Source organism: Takifugu rubripes, chromosome 15 (genome assembly GCF_901000725.2).
Source record: "Takifugu rubripes chromosome 15, fTakRub1.2, whole genome shotgun sequence".
In the NCBI taxonomy this organism is placed as follows: domain Eukaryota; kingdom Metazoa; phylum Chordata; class Actinopteri; order Tetraodontiformes; family Tetraodontidae; genus Takifugu; species Takifugu rubripes.
The window spans coordinates 7,137,946-7,153,569 of NC_042299.1; the positions used below are offsets into that span (position 1 = coordinate 7,137,946).

The window sequence follows — 15,624 nt, forward strand, 5'->3', positions numbered from 1 at the left end:
AAAGTAATCAAAACATAAGAGAAAGTATATTTCAGTCTTTGTTGTTGATTGCTCTTCGCTGTCTGCTCAGTCATGACAGGTTTCTATGTCTGTAGAAGATTAATGATTTTAGATTTGTACATAAATGGAACCCAGTTCTGACAGTTCTGGGTCTGTTTTATCCTGATTAATTGAAGTCGTTTTAGCTGCGTAATTTAGTGGAAATGTCATATTTGGAGGGGTATTCAGGCTTAAACAGATACAAATTGTTCTCTGAGAATCGACAGATGTTCGTGTCTCATCAGTGATGGAACATCTCAGTCAGTAGCCTTAATACAGAACTCTGGTCCAGGACTGGAACGGCTGGACTGAGATCAGAGGACAGGGAGGGTTCTGCAGCCACAGGTGACCCGAGACACGCTCCAAGACTTTTCTAGAATAAAGACCTCAGGTTGGTTCGATTGGTTGCATCCTGAGAATGTTTATGTGAAGTCAGCGGAGCGTCGCCCCGCCACTGGCACAGAGGTGAAGGACATGGAGTGTTGTTAGCAACAGAGGGCAACAACGGGCGGCAATAAATACCGTAGCTACAAGTGAGCCAATACCTGCCAACGGACGGAGGATGAGTCATAGTGTGTGTGTGTGTGTGTGTGTGTGTGTGTGTGTGTGTGTGTGTGTGTGTGTGTGATTAATATCCACATTTCAATTTGTGCTTGGGTTTTAACTCGTGAACACAGACAGATGCGTTTAGGCTCTGTGGTGAGTGCGAGGGGCGGGTTAGTTGAGGCTGGTTAAACGGGTCGTCAATGTCGTCTGTATTCCGCTGCTGTAACCTCCTGAGTGATTTTTCTTCCACGTATTGAAATTTCTACTGAGTTTACCTTTAACTCTGGATAGTTAATGAGGTTCGCTAAACCGAGTCCACATTCTGTTGAGTGTAGGTGAGACTCAAAGGTCACGGCTGTTCCTTCTGATGCAAGTTTTCCTTTTCTTGCAGATTCTGAATTGTGACCAAAATTTAAAAACGTCAAATTCTGCGAATTTCCTTGCTGGTTTCTGGAGACATGCGTGCCATCTTTGCTGATATTTAACATATAGAGAGATTAATCCCAGGTTGACTGATTTGTATTACCAATCAGCCTCTCTGAGCTGTGTGCAGGCTTTTATTTTGACAACTCCCAGCACTTCCTGTAAAAAAACACTGCCACATTTTAATTGTTGGAGGGTCTGGCTAGGGTAAATTGATTATTTCGAACTGTCAAAACCACATCCTGCCTCAGAAAGCCTTAGTTTGGAGTTAAATACATTTAAATCAACTCAACTTTGTTCATATAGAATCTATATGTCATCTATATAGAGGGCCCCCCCCCCCCCCTAAGCCGAGAATAACTTCCTTTTAACCGGAAGAAACCTCGAGCATGAATAGGCTTTCATTGTTGTTGGGGTTTTTGGGACTGTTGATAGACTGGATACTTGAATACTGTGCCTTTAAATAATGTTAAATCAACAAAACAAATAACTATAGCTATAAAAATGTACCTTAACGCCAACCATGTAACTCTGCTAACTGCAGCTCCAGCACGTTTTTATCTCAAAGGTTCAGCTCACAAATGAAGGGTTACAGAAGAGTTTTCACCTGTGCTGTTCATCCCTGCGGCCCATCGCTCCCACAGACATTGTTCGTTTCCTGACGGAGGCTGGGGGGTGTTTTGGGACCATCAGGCGAACAGCAAACAGAAAGTGGGAAACACTGTTTGCCTGTATTGACAGCTGTCATACCTCTGATCTTCAGTGAATCCTTGAGGGGTGCTCTCAAACAGCCCAGGATGGGGCAACACCAACACCCGTCATGCGGCAGTTCGGTGATGCGTACAATCAGTTTGAAAGCCCCCAAAACATCAGCAAAACCCTGACTGAGCAGCTCAGGCGCATTAGGTTTGACTTTGATAACTTTGAGTCTTTGCTAAAGCTAATTCAAAAGAAAAATAAAACACAGGAGGAAAAATCCACGTTCTGACCAACATAAACACTGAAACACATGTCCTCTGAGCACGTAAACCACCATCATCCAGACACGAGCTCCAGTTTCCTGGCGCTAGCAGGGTGGAGCCACGTTAATCTCACATCTAGATCTCTTATCAGGGCCCAGAGGGGCCAAATCACAACTTCCTCAGGGACCAAATCATGTGGAAAAGGGAAGAGGAAGCTGCTGCTTGCAGTCACACTGGTGCAGGAGCCCCAATGAGATACCATCGCTTACGTAAACCAGCAGCGTAGAGGCCTGGATGGTTATTGTCCGCCGTGCACAGTTTTGTTCTGTAATGGGCTCATACATCAAATAATTAGGTCAGACTTTAACTGCGGTCATTGTTGACATCATTGTTGCTGCATAGTTTAACTACCAGGAATTTCTGAGTATTTCCTTGTGCATTTGTAAAAATTCATGTACCGTATTTTCACAACCATAAGGCGCACTGTATTAAAAGGTGCAGTCTCAGTTGGGTGCTATTTCTGTATTTAAAACATACATCAGGTATTATTAGGCGCATGCTGAAACATACAGTAAAAATGACAACGGAAGTAAAACAGTGAGTTTCGACACATTTATTGAACAAAATACTCATTCTTCCGCCACAAAACCAAAGTTTTCATCTTCTGAATCTGAACTAAACAGCTACACTATTTCAATGTCCAACATCCCGAATTCCTCTTCTTAATCATCTGAATCAGACTCACCGATGTTCCGCTTCAGCGTTGATTTTGTGAAAGCTCTTCCAATACATGAAGACGGTATCATAGCCCGTGCGTCTACAATCCACCCGCATATGGTGGCATAACCTGCCCGCCGCTGCCTCATAGTCTTTGTGAAGGAGTGTTCGCCTTCTCCCATCCAGCGCTCTGTCCATTTCCGTGGCAGCCGAGAACCACGGTGAACGACGACTTCTCATGTCCCGTTGTGCGTATCGCCACCGTGCTGGTCCCTTTTTCTCCACTTTGTGGGTCAAAGGGATGTTAAAAGTCAGAAGGATCTCATCCATGTTGGTGATGTGGCTGGGCGCGGTTATCTTGTCGCGGCAGTAGGTGCGGAAGATGGCCGCCCTCTCCTGGTTAGGGTTAGGGAAGATGGCCACCCTCTCCTGATTAGGGTTAGGGAAAATGGCCGCCCTCTCCTGGTTAGGGTTAGGGAAGATGGCCGCCCTCTCCTGGTTAGGGTTAGGGAAGATGGCCACCCTCTCCTGGTTAGGGTTAGGGAAAATGGCCGCCCTCTCCTGGTTAGGGTTAGGGAAGATGGCCGCCCTCTCCTGGTTAGGGTTAGGGTAGATGGCCGCCCTCTCCTGGTTAGGGTTAGGGAAGATGGCCGCCCTCTCCTGGTTAGGGTTAGGGTAGATGGTCACCCTCTCCTGGTTAGGGTTAGGGTAGATGGCCGCCCTCTCCTGGTTAGGGTTAGGGAAGATGGCCGCCCTCTCCTGGTTAGGGTTAGGGTAGATGGCCGCCCTCTCCTGGTTAGGGTTAGGGTAGATGGTCACCCTCTCCTGGTTAGGGTTAGGGAAGATGGCCACCCTCTCCTGGTAATCCGCGGGCAGCCGCTGCGCAACAGTTGTCCTTGCACGTATGGAGAGATGTCGCCTCCTCATAAAGCGAAAACACTAAGATTGCTCGCCATTTTCAGCATATTCGACGGCCTGCAGTTTAAAGTAAGCCTCATACGCATCTCGCTTGACCGGCGCCATTTTAGGGGATCCTTACGCGTAGGTGTGCCGCTAATCGATTGTCAGAGCATTTACCGTAATGCACCCACCAAAAACACACAGCAGATTTTGGAACTCAGTCCACACACAAGGCGCACCATATTATAAGGCGCACCATCGATTTTTGAGAAAATCTCAGTGTTTTAGGTGCACCTTATAGTCGTGAAAATACGGTACGTTTACCTGCCTGTCGGTCCTCAAACATCCATCTCAGCATGTCTGAACTAAACGTTTTGTCAGTTTCTTTCTTTCATTCACTTGTGATGAAGTTCGTTTCTCTCCGCAACTGCTGGACCAGGACTTGACCTTAAACTCACAACACTCAACATGCCAGGAACACCATTGATATTCAAAGCGCCGCTGCAGGATGTCACGTCCTTTTCACTTACAGGAATAATTTTCACTTGCATTTGAGTTTTGAGTACTTTGAACATGATCAGCTCCCTTTGAAATGTGTGCACTTTTTAAAGGCTCCCATAAAAAGAGTCACTTTCTCAGGATTAGTTTCCCAACATCCAGAGAAACAAGCTGGTGTCATTACAGAGTAACCTACTTTATTATTCCCTGATTCTGCTAGTTTAACTCATTTCCAAAGCCAATATTAGAAACAAACAGGCTGTAATGTGTCCTATTGTTAAATGTGTCTGCCTGTGTGTTTAGTCCGATTTAAACATATCCTTATTTACATAAACCTTGAATATTTCCATTTTAAATGTAAGTAAATTATACTAAACATGTATGGACTCAGGAGAAGATAAAATGAAAATGGAGTTTTGGAGAGGTTTCTCACCCCTCACACGCCGCCATCTCCACACTCGGCTAAATTAGCACTAATTAAAATGGCCTCTTGCAAGGGTCATGGATAATTAATAGCCTATATACGCATCCAATTTTTCTCCCTCCAGTCTTTTCCCCCCCTACAAATGAAAATGTAATTAAACTTTATATACAGAACACAGATTAGGTGCAAATATTTGCTCTCATACAGCGAGTGGAAAGAATTATAATTAAATCAAACAGTGTTTTCCTTCTCGCTGTTTGCAGAGATTGAAGCCAAAGAGGCCTGCGACTGGCTCCGAGCAGCCGGCTTCCCTCAGTACGCGCAATTATTCAAAGGTAAATAGGAGGCCGTCCTCCAGCCGCGGTGTCAAATCGAGTGGATACACAAGATGAGCCTCTTATTGTTTCATTTGTCTTGTCAGACTGCGGCTTCCCCATCGACGTGGACTGGGCCAAGCGTGACCACAGCTTCCTAGATAAAGATGCTCTGGATTCACTGTGCAGGTGACGAACACAGAAAACCCCTGATCAAACGCACAAAGATGCACATTAACCTCGTTTATCATAGTTAGGACACCCACAGATGTTCAGAGGCCTTCGCAGAACTTCAGGGTTTCAGTTTAGAGGTCAGAATTCGGTTGATGGTAACGCTAAGTGGAGTTAAAATATTCGCATCTTTGAATTTATCCACAGGTTCTTGTCCTGAGGTCATCCCTTAAAACGTACTGAAGCCTGTCTAGAACAGCTGACGTAGAGTATGAAACAGCACAGAACGGATTGTAGTATGAAAAGATTTCCTTAAATTAGCTAAGATAGCATCCACTGGACCCCTGGACCTCAGATTTTGTCTGTTCTCAACATCATTGTTGTTCTGTTTCAGGAGGTTAAGCACTTTAAACAAATGTATGGAAATGAGGCTGGAGCCACGCAGGTCAAAACGCAGAGTGAGTACTTTCAGCTGACCTCTGACCCCCCTCACGCTGTTTGACATGATTGCCTTCATCTGCTCAAATGCTTCTCCAGACACCACCTGACCCTCATGGAGAAACAACCATTTACACATTCATACACTGTAGATGTGGGTTTGGAAGCAATTTAAGGTTCAGTATTTGGCTCAAGGACACTTCAGGGTTGGCTGGGAATCAAACCTGCGACCTCCTGAGCCACAGCTGAGGTTTTCCAAACATGAGGATCGGGTTTATTTTAAAGATTCCAAAAGGGGTTAAAATGAACACAACTAAAGATTTGTGTCGCTGTGCGTTCTGTGAATTCATTTATTTTAGTTTTTTCTGTGTGACTCTTTCCAGGGAAATGAAAACGAGGAAGACTTCTGCGCCATTAGCCCCAGCTGGACCTTTGACAGGCGGACGAGACGATGGCGTCGCTGCGGCTCCATGGTGGAGGCCCCTTCCCCAGCTGACAGCCCTGGCGGACCTGGTGATGCGTCCCTGTGTGACCACCACGACATCTGCTCCATCAACAGCTCCAGCAGCAGCGAGAGCGAAGGCCAGAGCTTCAGAGAGAACGCCAGCAGCAGCACCTCAGCGACAGCAACGACCAGCACCACCGACGACCACGAGACCAGCGGGAGCACCTCCCACTGCTCAGCAAACAAGACCTCCGTCAGCGGACCCCCCTCGCCTGGTCGGACTGGTGGATCATCCACCGTCCTACTGGAGGCTGAAGGCTGCTTCCCAGAAAAACCACCGAGGAAGAAGGGAACCAGTCTGCTGAAGAAGATGGAACAATTACGGCTGAGGGAGTTGACGGGGCTCAATAGCACCCGGATCCCGACCCAGCAGGTCAGCGACCGGCCGGTTCTGGTCCAGGAGGAGGAGAGGGTGGGCTGTCCATCAAGGTGATGAATCTCCAGAAATGTCCATATGCATTAATTTGTATTTATTAACAATCTAATCAAACTCCGCTGAGAGTCCCTGATGCAGGAAAGATGTCACCATGGCAACAGAATGAGTTTTCCTCATGCAGTTTCTGTCACCAGCCTCCAGATCCGAAGCAGCAGCCGCACGTCCTCCTCTCCCTCGTCTCCTCACACCGTCAGCAGCAGTAGCAGCAACAGCCAATCAGAGAGCAGCAGCGCCGTCAGCACGCCCAGTCCGGTCACCCGGGTCAGGAGCAACTGCAAACGCTCCAGCAGCAGTGTTGGGGTCAACAGCGGCACCAGCCGGATGTGCCAGAACTGCGCAGAAACAGAGGAGGTTGGTTCGTTGTTTTGCTGGCCAAAGCAAGGCTAACAGTCTTCATCGCTTTAATTTGTTACCCTGATATTCGTTAAACCCAGGACTTCAGGAACCAGATCAACAACAACAACAGCTTCCATGAGAGTTTGGTCTTCCAAATTCCCAAAGGACACAAACCCGGGACCTTCCCCACCTCCCTCACACATAAATACACCGTCCTGTCCCCCATCATCGACAACACCTCAGTCAACTGGAGGACAGGGAGCTTTCACGGTTATTGGGGAAGACGTAGCTGCCGACGCAACAAGTCCTCACTGGCTGCCGGTGATCAGGACCTCCCGTGTGATGTTCATCGTCCTCTTGCTCCTCTGGATCATCGACTGAGTGTCTACGACAACGTCCCCGATGATCACCAGCTGTCTGTAAGCGAAGGCGGCAGCGGCGAAAGTACCAGTGATGTGGAACGGATGGGTGAGGAGTCAGACTTAAGCCAGCTGCTGGAGGGACAGGACGTCTTCTCCGCTCTGGACAGCATTTTGGAGAGGATCAGCAACCTGCAACAACTGGTCTCCTCCTGGTCGGAAAGTCTGTCAGAGGACAACTGCTCCTCCTCCTCCTCCTCCTCTTCTTCTGCTTCCCAGGACTCACCTGGCCACAGCTCCTCAGCAGCCTCCCCCTGCCCCTCCTCCCCGAGTCACACCTACCTGGAGGTGCAGCATTCGGAGGAGGAGGTGGAGCGAAGCACCAAGAAGGCGACGAGATCACAGCGGACCAGGTGAGCAAGTGACAGACAGATCCAACAGTTCTAGGGATTCATTCATGGGTGGAGGAGGAAAAGAGGAGAATAGGCACATTTATTTTAGATTCACGAGTTTCTTTCCATCGGTTTTTCTCCTGTCCCACAGAGGGAGCCAACAGCGGCACTGGTGCAGCGAGCAGAGCCTGTCACCCCAGCCCACCACTCCGGGAGTGGAGAACCAGTCAGTGTCCCAGTTCATGCTGCTGCAGAAACTGGCTCTGCTCAAACTCACGGCCCTGATGGACAAATATTCCCCTTCCAGCAAGCAGGGCTGGAACTGGTAAGAAAAGAAGCACAAGCCAGTAAGCGAGCACCAGTCATCAGTGTTTGGATGAGATTAAGACCAAAATTGCCCTTAAAAGTGGACAAAAAAATCCCCCAAGGTCTCCATTTTTACCATTATGAGTACTGGTAATTAAAATTTGTAACATAGGACAAACATATCTAAAAATAACCTTTGTGTCTCAGTCGGGTCAGTTTTTAGGAATTTATTCCATAACCACACATCTATAAGACTAAGCGCAGGTTTTTTTTGACATACTGTAGAGGAATTCTTAGAGGGTGATTCATTTAGCAATTACAGGCTTGCCTTTGAAAAATGATAATTTATTTTCCCTCTTAATCCTCTCACCAAATATGATTGAAATTCACACAAACCAACGAACGGGAGACGTCTCCAACGCACTCGAGAAGAAAAGCAGCTAAACATGAATTTATCCGGGGAACGCGCTCCGGCTGCTCCTGCACATCTGCGGATGTTAACTCCTCTAACTCCGTCAAACGTTCAAACTCTGGAAAAGAGGTCGGATGGGGGTGTGGGGGGGGGCTGTTTACAACATCCATTAATGATTCATGGGGCAGGTGCCACGTCGCCTCATCTTTAAAACAAACAAAAGGTTGTTTCCAGAGAAACAAGCCCCCCAGGAAAGACTGCAGGTCGCTCATCGCATCAGTATTCTGGTTAGGGGCAAGCTGCTCTCCTGCGGCATTATGGGTAATTTTGGAATAGTTTGCAGGCGGAAAATTTGGAAATAGTTACAAAATAGGTTTGCTGTGCACTTACTGTGCATGCAGATGGGCTTCCGAGGACAGCGCTGGTAACCGTGGCAACATTTAAAGATGATCATTTTGTTCGACTGTGAATATTTATACAAACATGCAACAGCTAAAGCTACAGGAAGTGCTTGCACAACTGAAACAAATCTAAATAAAGGCTGAGGAGGTCAAGCTGTTCAATGTGTTTGTTGACACTCGGATTTAATAACATCTGCATTTCGACGCCTACGTTCTTTTAAGCTCTCATGTGGATTTGTAAATAAATTAAAATTTAAATAAAGCAAATCAGATATTCAGCTTGTTTCCTTCGGGTTCACGGGGTGAACACACAACCAGCCTGTTTTAGATTTTATTTGATTATTGCCAAGGACCAGCAGAACGAAGAGGAAAAATAATGTCCCCTTGAAATAACAGATATTCGTCTTTAATTTTCGGGATCAAAGATTCAAATGTGGTTGAGCATAAACAGCAGCTCTGTGGATAAACAGCTTTGCACTTGCTCTTTCACGAAGTTGTGTTAAAACTTTATCAAAAGCCGAGAAATTAAACAAATGCACAGACAAAACTGAAAAAAAGATATGAAACATCAGCTTAATGGGAATCCACACCCGAAACTGACAGGAAAGTAACAAACCGGAGTGACTGTTGAGTACGACATAGATGATCGGTCGGTTTGCTGCCAAAGGTTTTAATAAACTCCTTGGGTTCACACCACAATGCACTTTGAAAGTTATGCGTTGATGTTTTTGTAGACACAAGATCAAAGATCAAAAAAAGTCTAAATTATGAATAATGTATTGGATTTTGCAGGAAACCAAAAATACAAATTTACCAAAAACTAGATGAAACTTTTTCGTTTGACCATTTTTTTTCTAGAATCTCCGTTTCTTTGTTCGTCTGTGTATTTTTAGGCAGAGCCGTCGTAAACGTCACTTTGTCCCGATCTCTGGAGACTTACGCAACCGTAAACTGTTTATTTGTCTGTGGGCATCACTTCACTGATTTATGCTCCCTCATGAGCACCCTTGAACTTTGGTAACTCTTTCCTCAGCACTTGTCGCTTTGTTGATCTCATTTTCTTTTCTGTCTTTGGGGTTTAATGGATGTCATCTGCAGGGCTGTTCCAAAACTGCTGAGGAAGACCAAACTGATGGAGGTGAAAGGTCGACGGGTCTTTGGGGTCCCTCTGCTCGTCAGCCTCCAGCAGACAGGAGAACCACTTCCTCCCAGTATCCTCAGAGCACTGATACACCTGAGGGCCAAATGTCTGGACCAGGTGAGACTGGATAGCTGGGATCAAAAGAGTGGGAGGGAAGCTAAGCGAATGTCCTCTCCCTGTCAGGTGGGTCTTTTCAGGAAGTCGGGGGTGAAGTCTCGTATACAGTACCTGCGCGACCTGGTGGAGTCAGACCCTGGTGGTGTTTCCTACGAGGGTCACTCTGCTTTCGACATCGCCGACATGGTGAAACAGTATTTCAGAGACCTGCCGGAGCCCATTTTCACGAGTAAACTGTGTGAGACCTTCCTCCAAATCTACCAGTGTGAGCAAGCGTTTATTCATCTCTGAGGACCACTTTCTCATCTCCGTTTGAAATCACACAACCTCAGAACCGTTTCCGGCTTCCTCCCAGCAGATTTTCCCAAAGATCAGCAGCTGCTGGCGGCTCAGGCAGCCATCTTGCTGCTCCCTGATGAGAACCGGGAGGCGCTGCGGGCGCTGCTGTTCTTCTTGCGAGACGTGGTGGCCTGTGTGGACGAAAACCAAATGACACCCACCAACATTGCTGTTTGTCTGGCGCCCTCGCTGTTCCACCTGAACACCTTGAAGAAGGATGCCAAATCACCCAGGTAACCTTTCAGGGCCGCACAAACACAATTGTCTTTAATGTTTTCAGTTTATGTCATGATTTCAAACTTGTGTGTTCTCACCGATGACATTATACCAGAACCAGCTGTCTCTTTCAAAACACACACATGCACACACGCCTCTGTGTAATCCAAATCTGTCAGGGTGTTTTAAACAGAACAGGTTATGTAACATCCACCACTTTCCATCTGGCCTGAGCTTCACTGTTGATATGAGAGATTGTCTATCTGCTGGACAGGAAGTCTAAAATGAGAAAAATGAAAGAGGGAAAAACAGAGAGAAAGAGTGGGGCATAATGACGGAGGACGAGAAGATGTAGAGATACTAACTATAAAGGTTATTTAGTGACTGATGCTGCAGAAATGTTATCTGTCCTTGGAGTTTAGACTGTCTACATGTACCTTATGGATGGCTGTTTTTAGACACGGTTATGAATATATACTGTATACGCACATTTTCTGTGTGAATGACGAAATAACCGCTATTACCGTAAAGCCGCGATTATTCGCGCATTTGACGAAAGACAACGATCATTAGATCGTAGCTAATTAACCCACCCGATCAATGACGCCACTGTCGTTTTGAAACTTTATACAGACACCCCTGTTGCGTAGGTTTATCTGTCTCATTTGCTCCGAATAAGTTTGTTTCCACCTCTACTAAAGGTGAATGCTAATGATTCAAGATTCAAGCAATTTTATTGTCCGTCACATAGTGAGAAGTCAAAACATAAATGACACAAACACGTAACAAATCCCTCATTCAAACTCATAGAGACACAAACACACACACACACACACACATACATACATACATAAAAAGTTGTATTGAGTATCCCTAATGTCTATATATTTTGAGAGTGGTTGAACATTTATATTTAATATTGAACACCAAAATATGGATGTTTCTATATGTATAATAAAAACACACGCTTAGATCAAAACAGCGTATTTATTAAATATTCACAATTTTCATGTAGTCTTATAAAAGCTTCAGTATAAATCAGGCGCAGGTATCAGATTCCACGTAGGGTGACATATTTTCCACAACTTGGACTTGATGACGGCTTCCTGCGCAGTCCCTGGTCTAGAGAATGTGCTATGGGTGGCTGAACAGAGAGGAAGAAAGTTCTATATAAACCTGCAGCTGTAGGAAACAAACATGCAGCATATTTGACAGGAACTATTTCCAGTGGCGGATTGATTTATAATTAATAATGTAGCAAGACTTTGAGCACTCAGAGAACAGCTTCTTTTAACTCTGTTGCTTCTTGTGACTGATCCTCATCAGCTGTTTTTTCTCTCCACTTCCTGGAAGAGTACCTTTATCACTCGCTGCCTCTGAAAATCGATTAGAGCAGAACTCTGAACTCTTGTTAGGTTTTGATCACGTTTCTACTGTGACAGAACCCACCAACCCGCAACTTTTTAATGGTTTAACCAGCCGCCAGAGTGACGCCTCCTGTTTGAAGCGGTTTTACAAAACGCTCATCTATTTTCTCTTAACCAAAACAACCTAAAAGACACAACTTCACATCAAATAAAATCAGGTGAAACATCCTCCTGAACACTTCCAAAATAACCTGAATCTGTCAGATGGAACCCGCGCTGACGTTGCTGCTGGAGACGGCTCTCATTTAACTTCTTGGAAAACAAACACACTTAAAGCCTGCTGTCAATCATCCCCTATGATCAGACTCATCAGAAGGTGCTAGTTTTCCTGTTGCGGTGGAATTTTAAGGGGTGATGGAATTAGGTCTTCTGTCAGACTTTCTGATGAGAAAAGTGCTGAATGTGGTTTGCGTTGCAAAAACGTAGCTAAATCAATGACACCTTTTGTTACCACAGCAGGTCGAGTCACAGGAAGTACAGTCTGGGACGACCCGACCAGAAGGACCTGAGCGAGAACCTGGCTGCCACCCAGGGTCTGGCCGACATGATCACCGAGGCTCAGAGACTTTTCCAGGTATCATAAGATGGTCCGAGAAGATCCAGATCTAAAAAATGTAATTTAAAAACTTTTGCAATAAAACAACACCTGACTTTAGCTCCCAGAGTTTTGGCCTGGGCCGAATCTCAGCAGTGCAAACCTACCAGAGGACCCTGCATCTGAGGGTCCCGAGTCCATGGATCAGAGACAAGATCAAGAGGAAGAACAAGAACAGAGGAGGAGAAAACTGCAGCTGAGCACTCAGCACCTCCTGATGGAGGCCAGGGAGAAGAGCAGAGGCTGGGAGGGACACCCAGCGCCAGAGAACGTAGATCTGGCCTTCAAGAAGGTACCAAAACTCAAACATTTATGAACGATGGGAAGTGATCTTTAAAGAATCTACAACATGACAGATCTCTTGTTCTTGACCCGCAGATGGACGACAGTTGCCTACTGTGGATGTGGCGAGGTTCTGTGGAGGTGGAGGCCACAGAGTTAGAGCTGCTCCACCGCCTCCTGAGGCAGCCGGAGCTGTGGCAAAGAAACTTGCTTCAGGCCACTATTGTTCAGACCCTGACCAAGGATACTGAAGTGTTCCGCTACCTCCTCCAGGACCAGGGCCAGGGTCTGGGAGCCAGACCGCCCCAAGATCATTTGCTGCTCCGGTAATGAAGTTGACACCTGCATTAGCAACTCCATCTGGATCAGGAGCAGGTCTGTTCGGTCCTGGTGACTTTCTGTGGTTTCTTTCTCAGGACCTGGCAGGCAGACCCAACCTGTGGCCCTCTGTATCTGTCCTCAGTATCCACAGAGCACCCCGAGGTGCTGGCAGAGGGGGTCAGAGCCCATGTCCACTCCTGCCTTTACGTGCTGGAACCCACCGGGACGAGGAAGACCCGCCTAACACACATCTGTCGGACAGACACACGGTAGGACACAGAAAAACCAGAGTGCCGTTCAACGGTCAGAACCAGGTTCAGATGCCTTGACAACAAACGCACCTTCCTCCAAAGCCCCGTAAATGCATTATGAAGTCTTCTGGATTAAAAATAGATATTTTTTATGATTTTGAAATCATTCTAAATGAATTTAGACTCCAGATCAGGGAGAAAATGTGAATCGTTTTTGAACCAACTCAAGCTCAATTGTTCTGAAAGTTCTCAAACTCCAAAACTGCCTCCAGGTTCATTTGAATGTTCAATATCAGCCGACATGCTACACCTGGAGAACGTTCTCTCATCCATCACTGAGCTCCGCTCGCTTCTGAATCACGGTTCACTTTTTAAAAGTTTTCTCAAGGATCTTACTTTGGATCGAACTACTTCCTTCAAACTTTAAATACAAACAATCCCCCTGAGGGGATTAGAAGCTATTCAAGGAATCGTCTACGCTAGGGCCACATTTCTGACCTCTGCCAGTGTTTTTTCTGTCATGGGACTTCGGTTTAAATGTGACAGCTACTGCTGAGGCATTCTGTCATTTTTTTATGGTCCTTAAAACCCCAAATTTAACTCAGTTCAAAACTACCTTATTCATTACTTTAGCTAATATCGTTGTCCTCTTACTGATGTTAAAAATGCCTTGAATGATGTCACTGGATACCTTCACCTTTGTCGCACCAACCATCTGACCATTTTGTTGCAGGGGTCGCTCGCAGGAGTGGCACATCAGAGTGAGTGGGCATCTTCTGGCCTCTGATCTCCTGGCGATCCGGGATTCCTTCAGGTCAAACCACAGAGGCACGAGCTGAATCCTGAATCCATTTTTGAGATGATTCAAAGACACGCTGGTGCAGATCACTCCCCACAACTGAACTCTTTTAAAAGTGAACTCGGCAGAGAAGGTGACCTGTGATCGTTTCTGGCTTTGCATTTTGTTTTTTTTGGCGACCTTGCAGATCGCAGGAGCCCCGTCATGCTCCCCGCTGCCTCCGCTGCGCCTGCAACTCCAGTTCACACGCCAGAGAAACCCAAACTGTGGTGGCCTTTGAAAAGGGGGAGGTTTTGATGGCTGGATGAAAAGCTGCATCCTGATCCAACTTCTGAAGGAAATGCTGACGGTGGATCAGGAGCCGACTTTGTTGCTTTTGCCTCCAATATGGCAACAAACTCAATGGACCCGCAAAGTTAAATATTCGGGAAATTCAACCAGGGAGGCAGAGGAAAGACGGAGAAAAAACATAATGTAACAAGAGGAACCTTTATAGATCCGACTTTGTATTTACCTTCATTTAGCCCTATTAAACACACCAGCTCCGCCTCCTCTTTAGTCAAAGTTCAGAGGTCGTGTCCTCTTCGCCTCGAAGATGATCGGTATCTACCTCTCAGGAGTGACATCGCGGTTGCGTGACTTTACCGCGACCTGAAAGAAGGTGGCTGAATTGTGAGGGATATCCAGCCAGGCAGCCTGACCCTATTCCTGAATCTTTCAGAATTTGTATTTATTTTTTTCTGTCAGGGATTTGATGTGCAGTCAGGCTTCTCAGGTGATGCAACCGTTCCGTGCTATTGTTGATGTCGGACAAATGTGTCACCTGCTGTAACTATAAAAAACTCTTCTATCTAAAATATTATTTAATTTCAGAGTTATCATGTTTGTGTGTATCAGTGACAAACAGTAATTAAAGTGTTTATTGGTCTCCACATCCTTCTCCTCTCCTCGTTCCTTAAAAATAAATTGCTAATTAGCATAACGGTGGTTTACATATCTCCCTCACTGATCTCAGATCAGAGAGTTTGACAACAGAAAAACAAAAGCAACAAAAATGCGATGTTTAAAAAAGGACAGCGTGGCCGACTGGTCTAAACGGGATTGTGAAAGCGAATAATTTATGCAAATGCGTAACAGAGGTACAGTCGCGCCCGGAGGTGCCTTCATGTTCAAACACGGAGAAGAACTCGAAAGGAACTCAGGGTCAAAGATTTAAAACTAAATGTGAGTTTTCTACACCTAATTTCTAGCCACAGACGAAACCCCATTGCCGTCATAGAGGTAGCACCCCCTAGTGGCAAAGGGTGTTTAGGCATAAATCGAGCATTTGAGTTGTATGATTATGATTCTTGTGCAGCCAGTCGTGGCTTAACAACTGAATAAGACGAAGGCAGCCCTGCAACTTAACAGCTATATGAGGGTCATTAGCTCCAAGGACATATCAAATAATCGTATAATTAAATCAATCAGACATTTGCGCAACATTAATCTCTCAGGTCCTACTCCAGTAGCTTAACTCTTAAAGTCATGAAAGGTCTGGTCCATTAATAACATATA

General features: G+C 45.9%; 1 protein-coding gene and 1 long non-coding RNA gene across 6 annotated transcripts in view; one reads left to right on the forward strand and one right to left on the reverse strand.

The window, feature by feature from the left end:
- Positions 1-14,999, forward strand: part of LOC101078327 (rho GTPase-activating protein 7) — a 36,009-nt gene extending 21,010 nt beyond the window's left edge. For 2 of the 3 annotated variants that reach the window (XM_029847854.1, XM_029847857.1), the window contains exons 2-16: positions 4,773-4,844; positions 4,931-5,012; positions 5,389-5,452; positions 5,816-6,366; positions 6,508-6,724; positions 6,808-7,481; positions 7,612-7,785; positions 9,678-9,837; positions 9,904-10,102; positions 10,196-10,409; positions 12,276-12,393; positions 12,476-12,706; positions 12,793-13,022; positions 13,113-13,286; positions 14,002-14,999. In XM_029847854.1, coding sequence (XP_029703714.1) covers positions 4,773-4,844; positions 4,931-5,012; positions 5,389-5,452; positions 5,816-6,366; positions 6,508-6,724; positions 6,808-7,481; positions 7,612-7,785; positions 9,678-9,837; positions 9,904-10,102; positions 10,196-10,409; positions 12,276-12,393; positions 12,476-12,706; positions 12,793-13,022; positions 13,113-13,286; positions 14,002-14,107 — 3,266 coding nt within the window. In that variant the 3' untranslated portion in view covers positions 14,108-14,999. Of the gene's footprint in view, positions 1-4,748; positions 4,845-4,930; positions 5,013-5,388; positions 5,453-5,815; positions 6,367-6,507; positions 6,725-6,807; positions 7,482-7,611; positions 7,786-9,677; positions 9,838-9,903; positions 10,103-10,195; positions 10,410-12,275; positions 12,394-12,475; positions 12,707-12,792; positions 13,023-13,112; positions 13,287-14,001 lie in introns of all 3 variants that reach the window. The other variant, XM_029847855.1, reaches the window with a different exon arrangement.
- On the reverse strand, positions 11,419-14,692 carry LOC115252565 (uncharacterized). Of its 3 annotated transcripts, none has more exons than XR_003890907.1 (3): positions 14,582-14,692; positions 13,966-14,076; positions 11,419-11,536 (listed from the first exon to the last, which is right to left on the reverse strand). It is a non-coding gene; the product is annotated as an uncharacterized lncRNA (long non-coding RNA). The 3 variants fall into 3 exon arrangements; XR_003890908.1 differs by having other exon boundaries at positions 11,434-11,536; positions 13,960-14,076; XR_003890906.1 differs by having other exon boundaries at positions 11,465-11,536; positions 13,923-14,076.
- Positions 15,000-15,624: the final 625 nt, after the last annotated feature.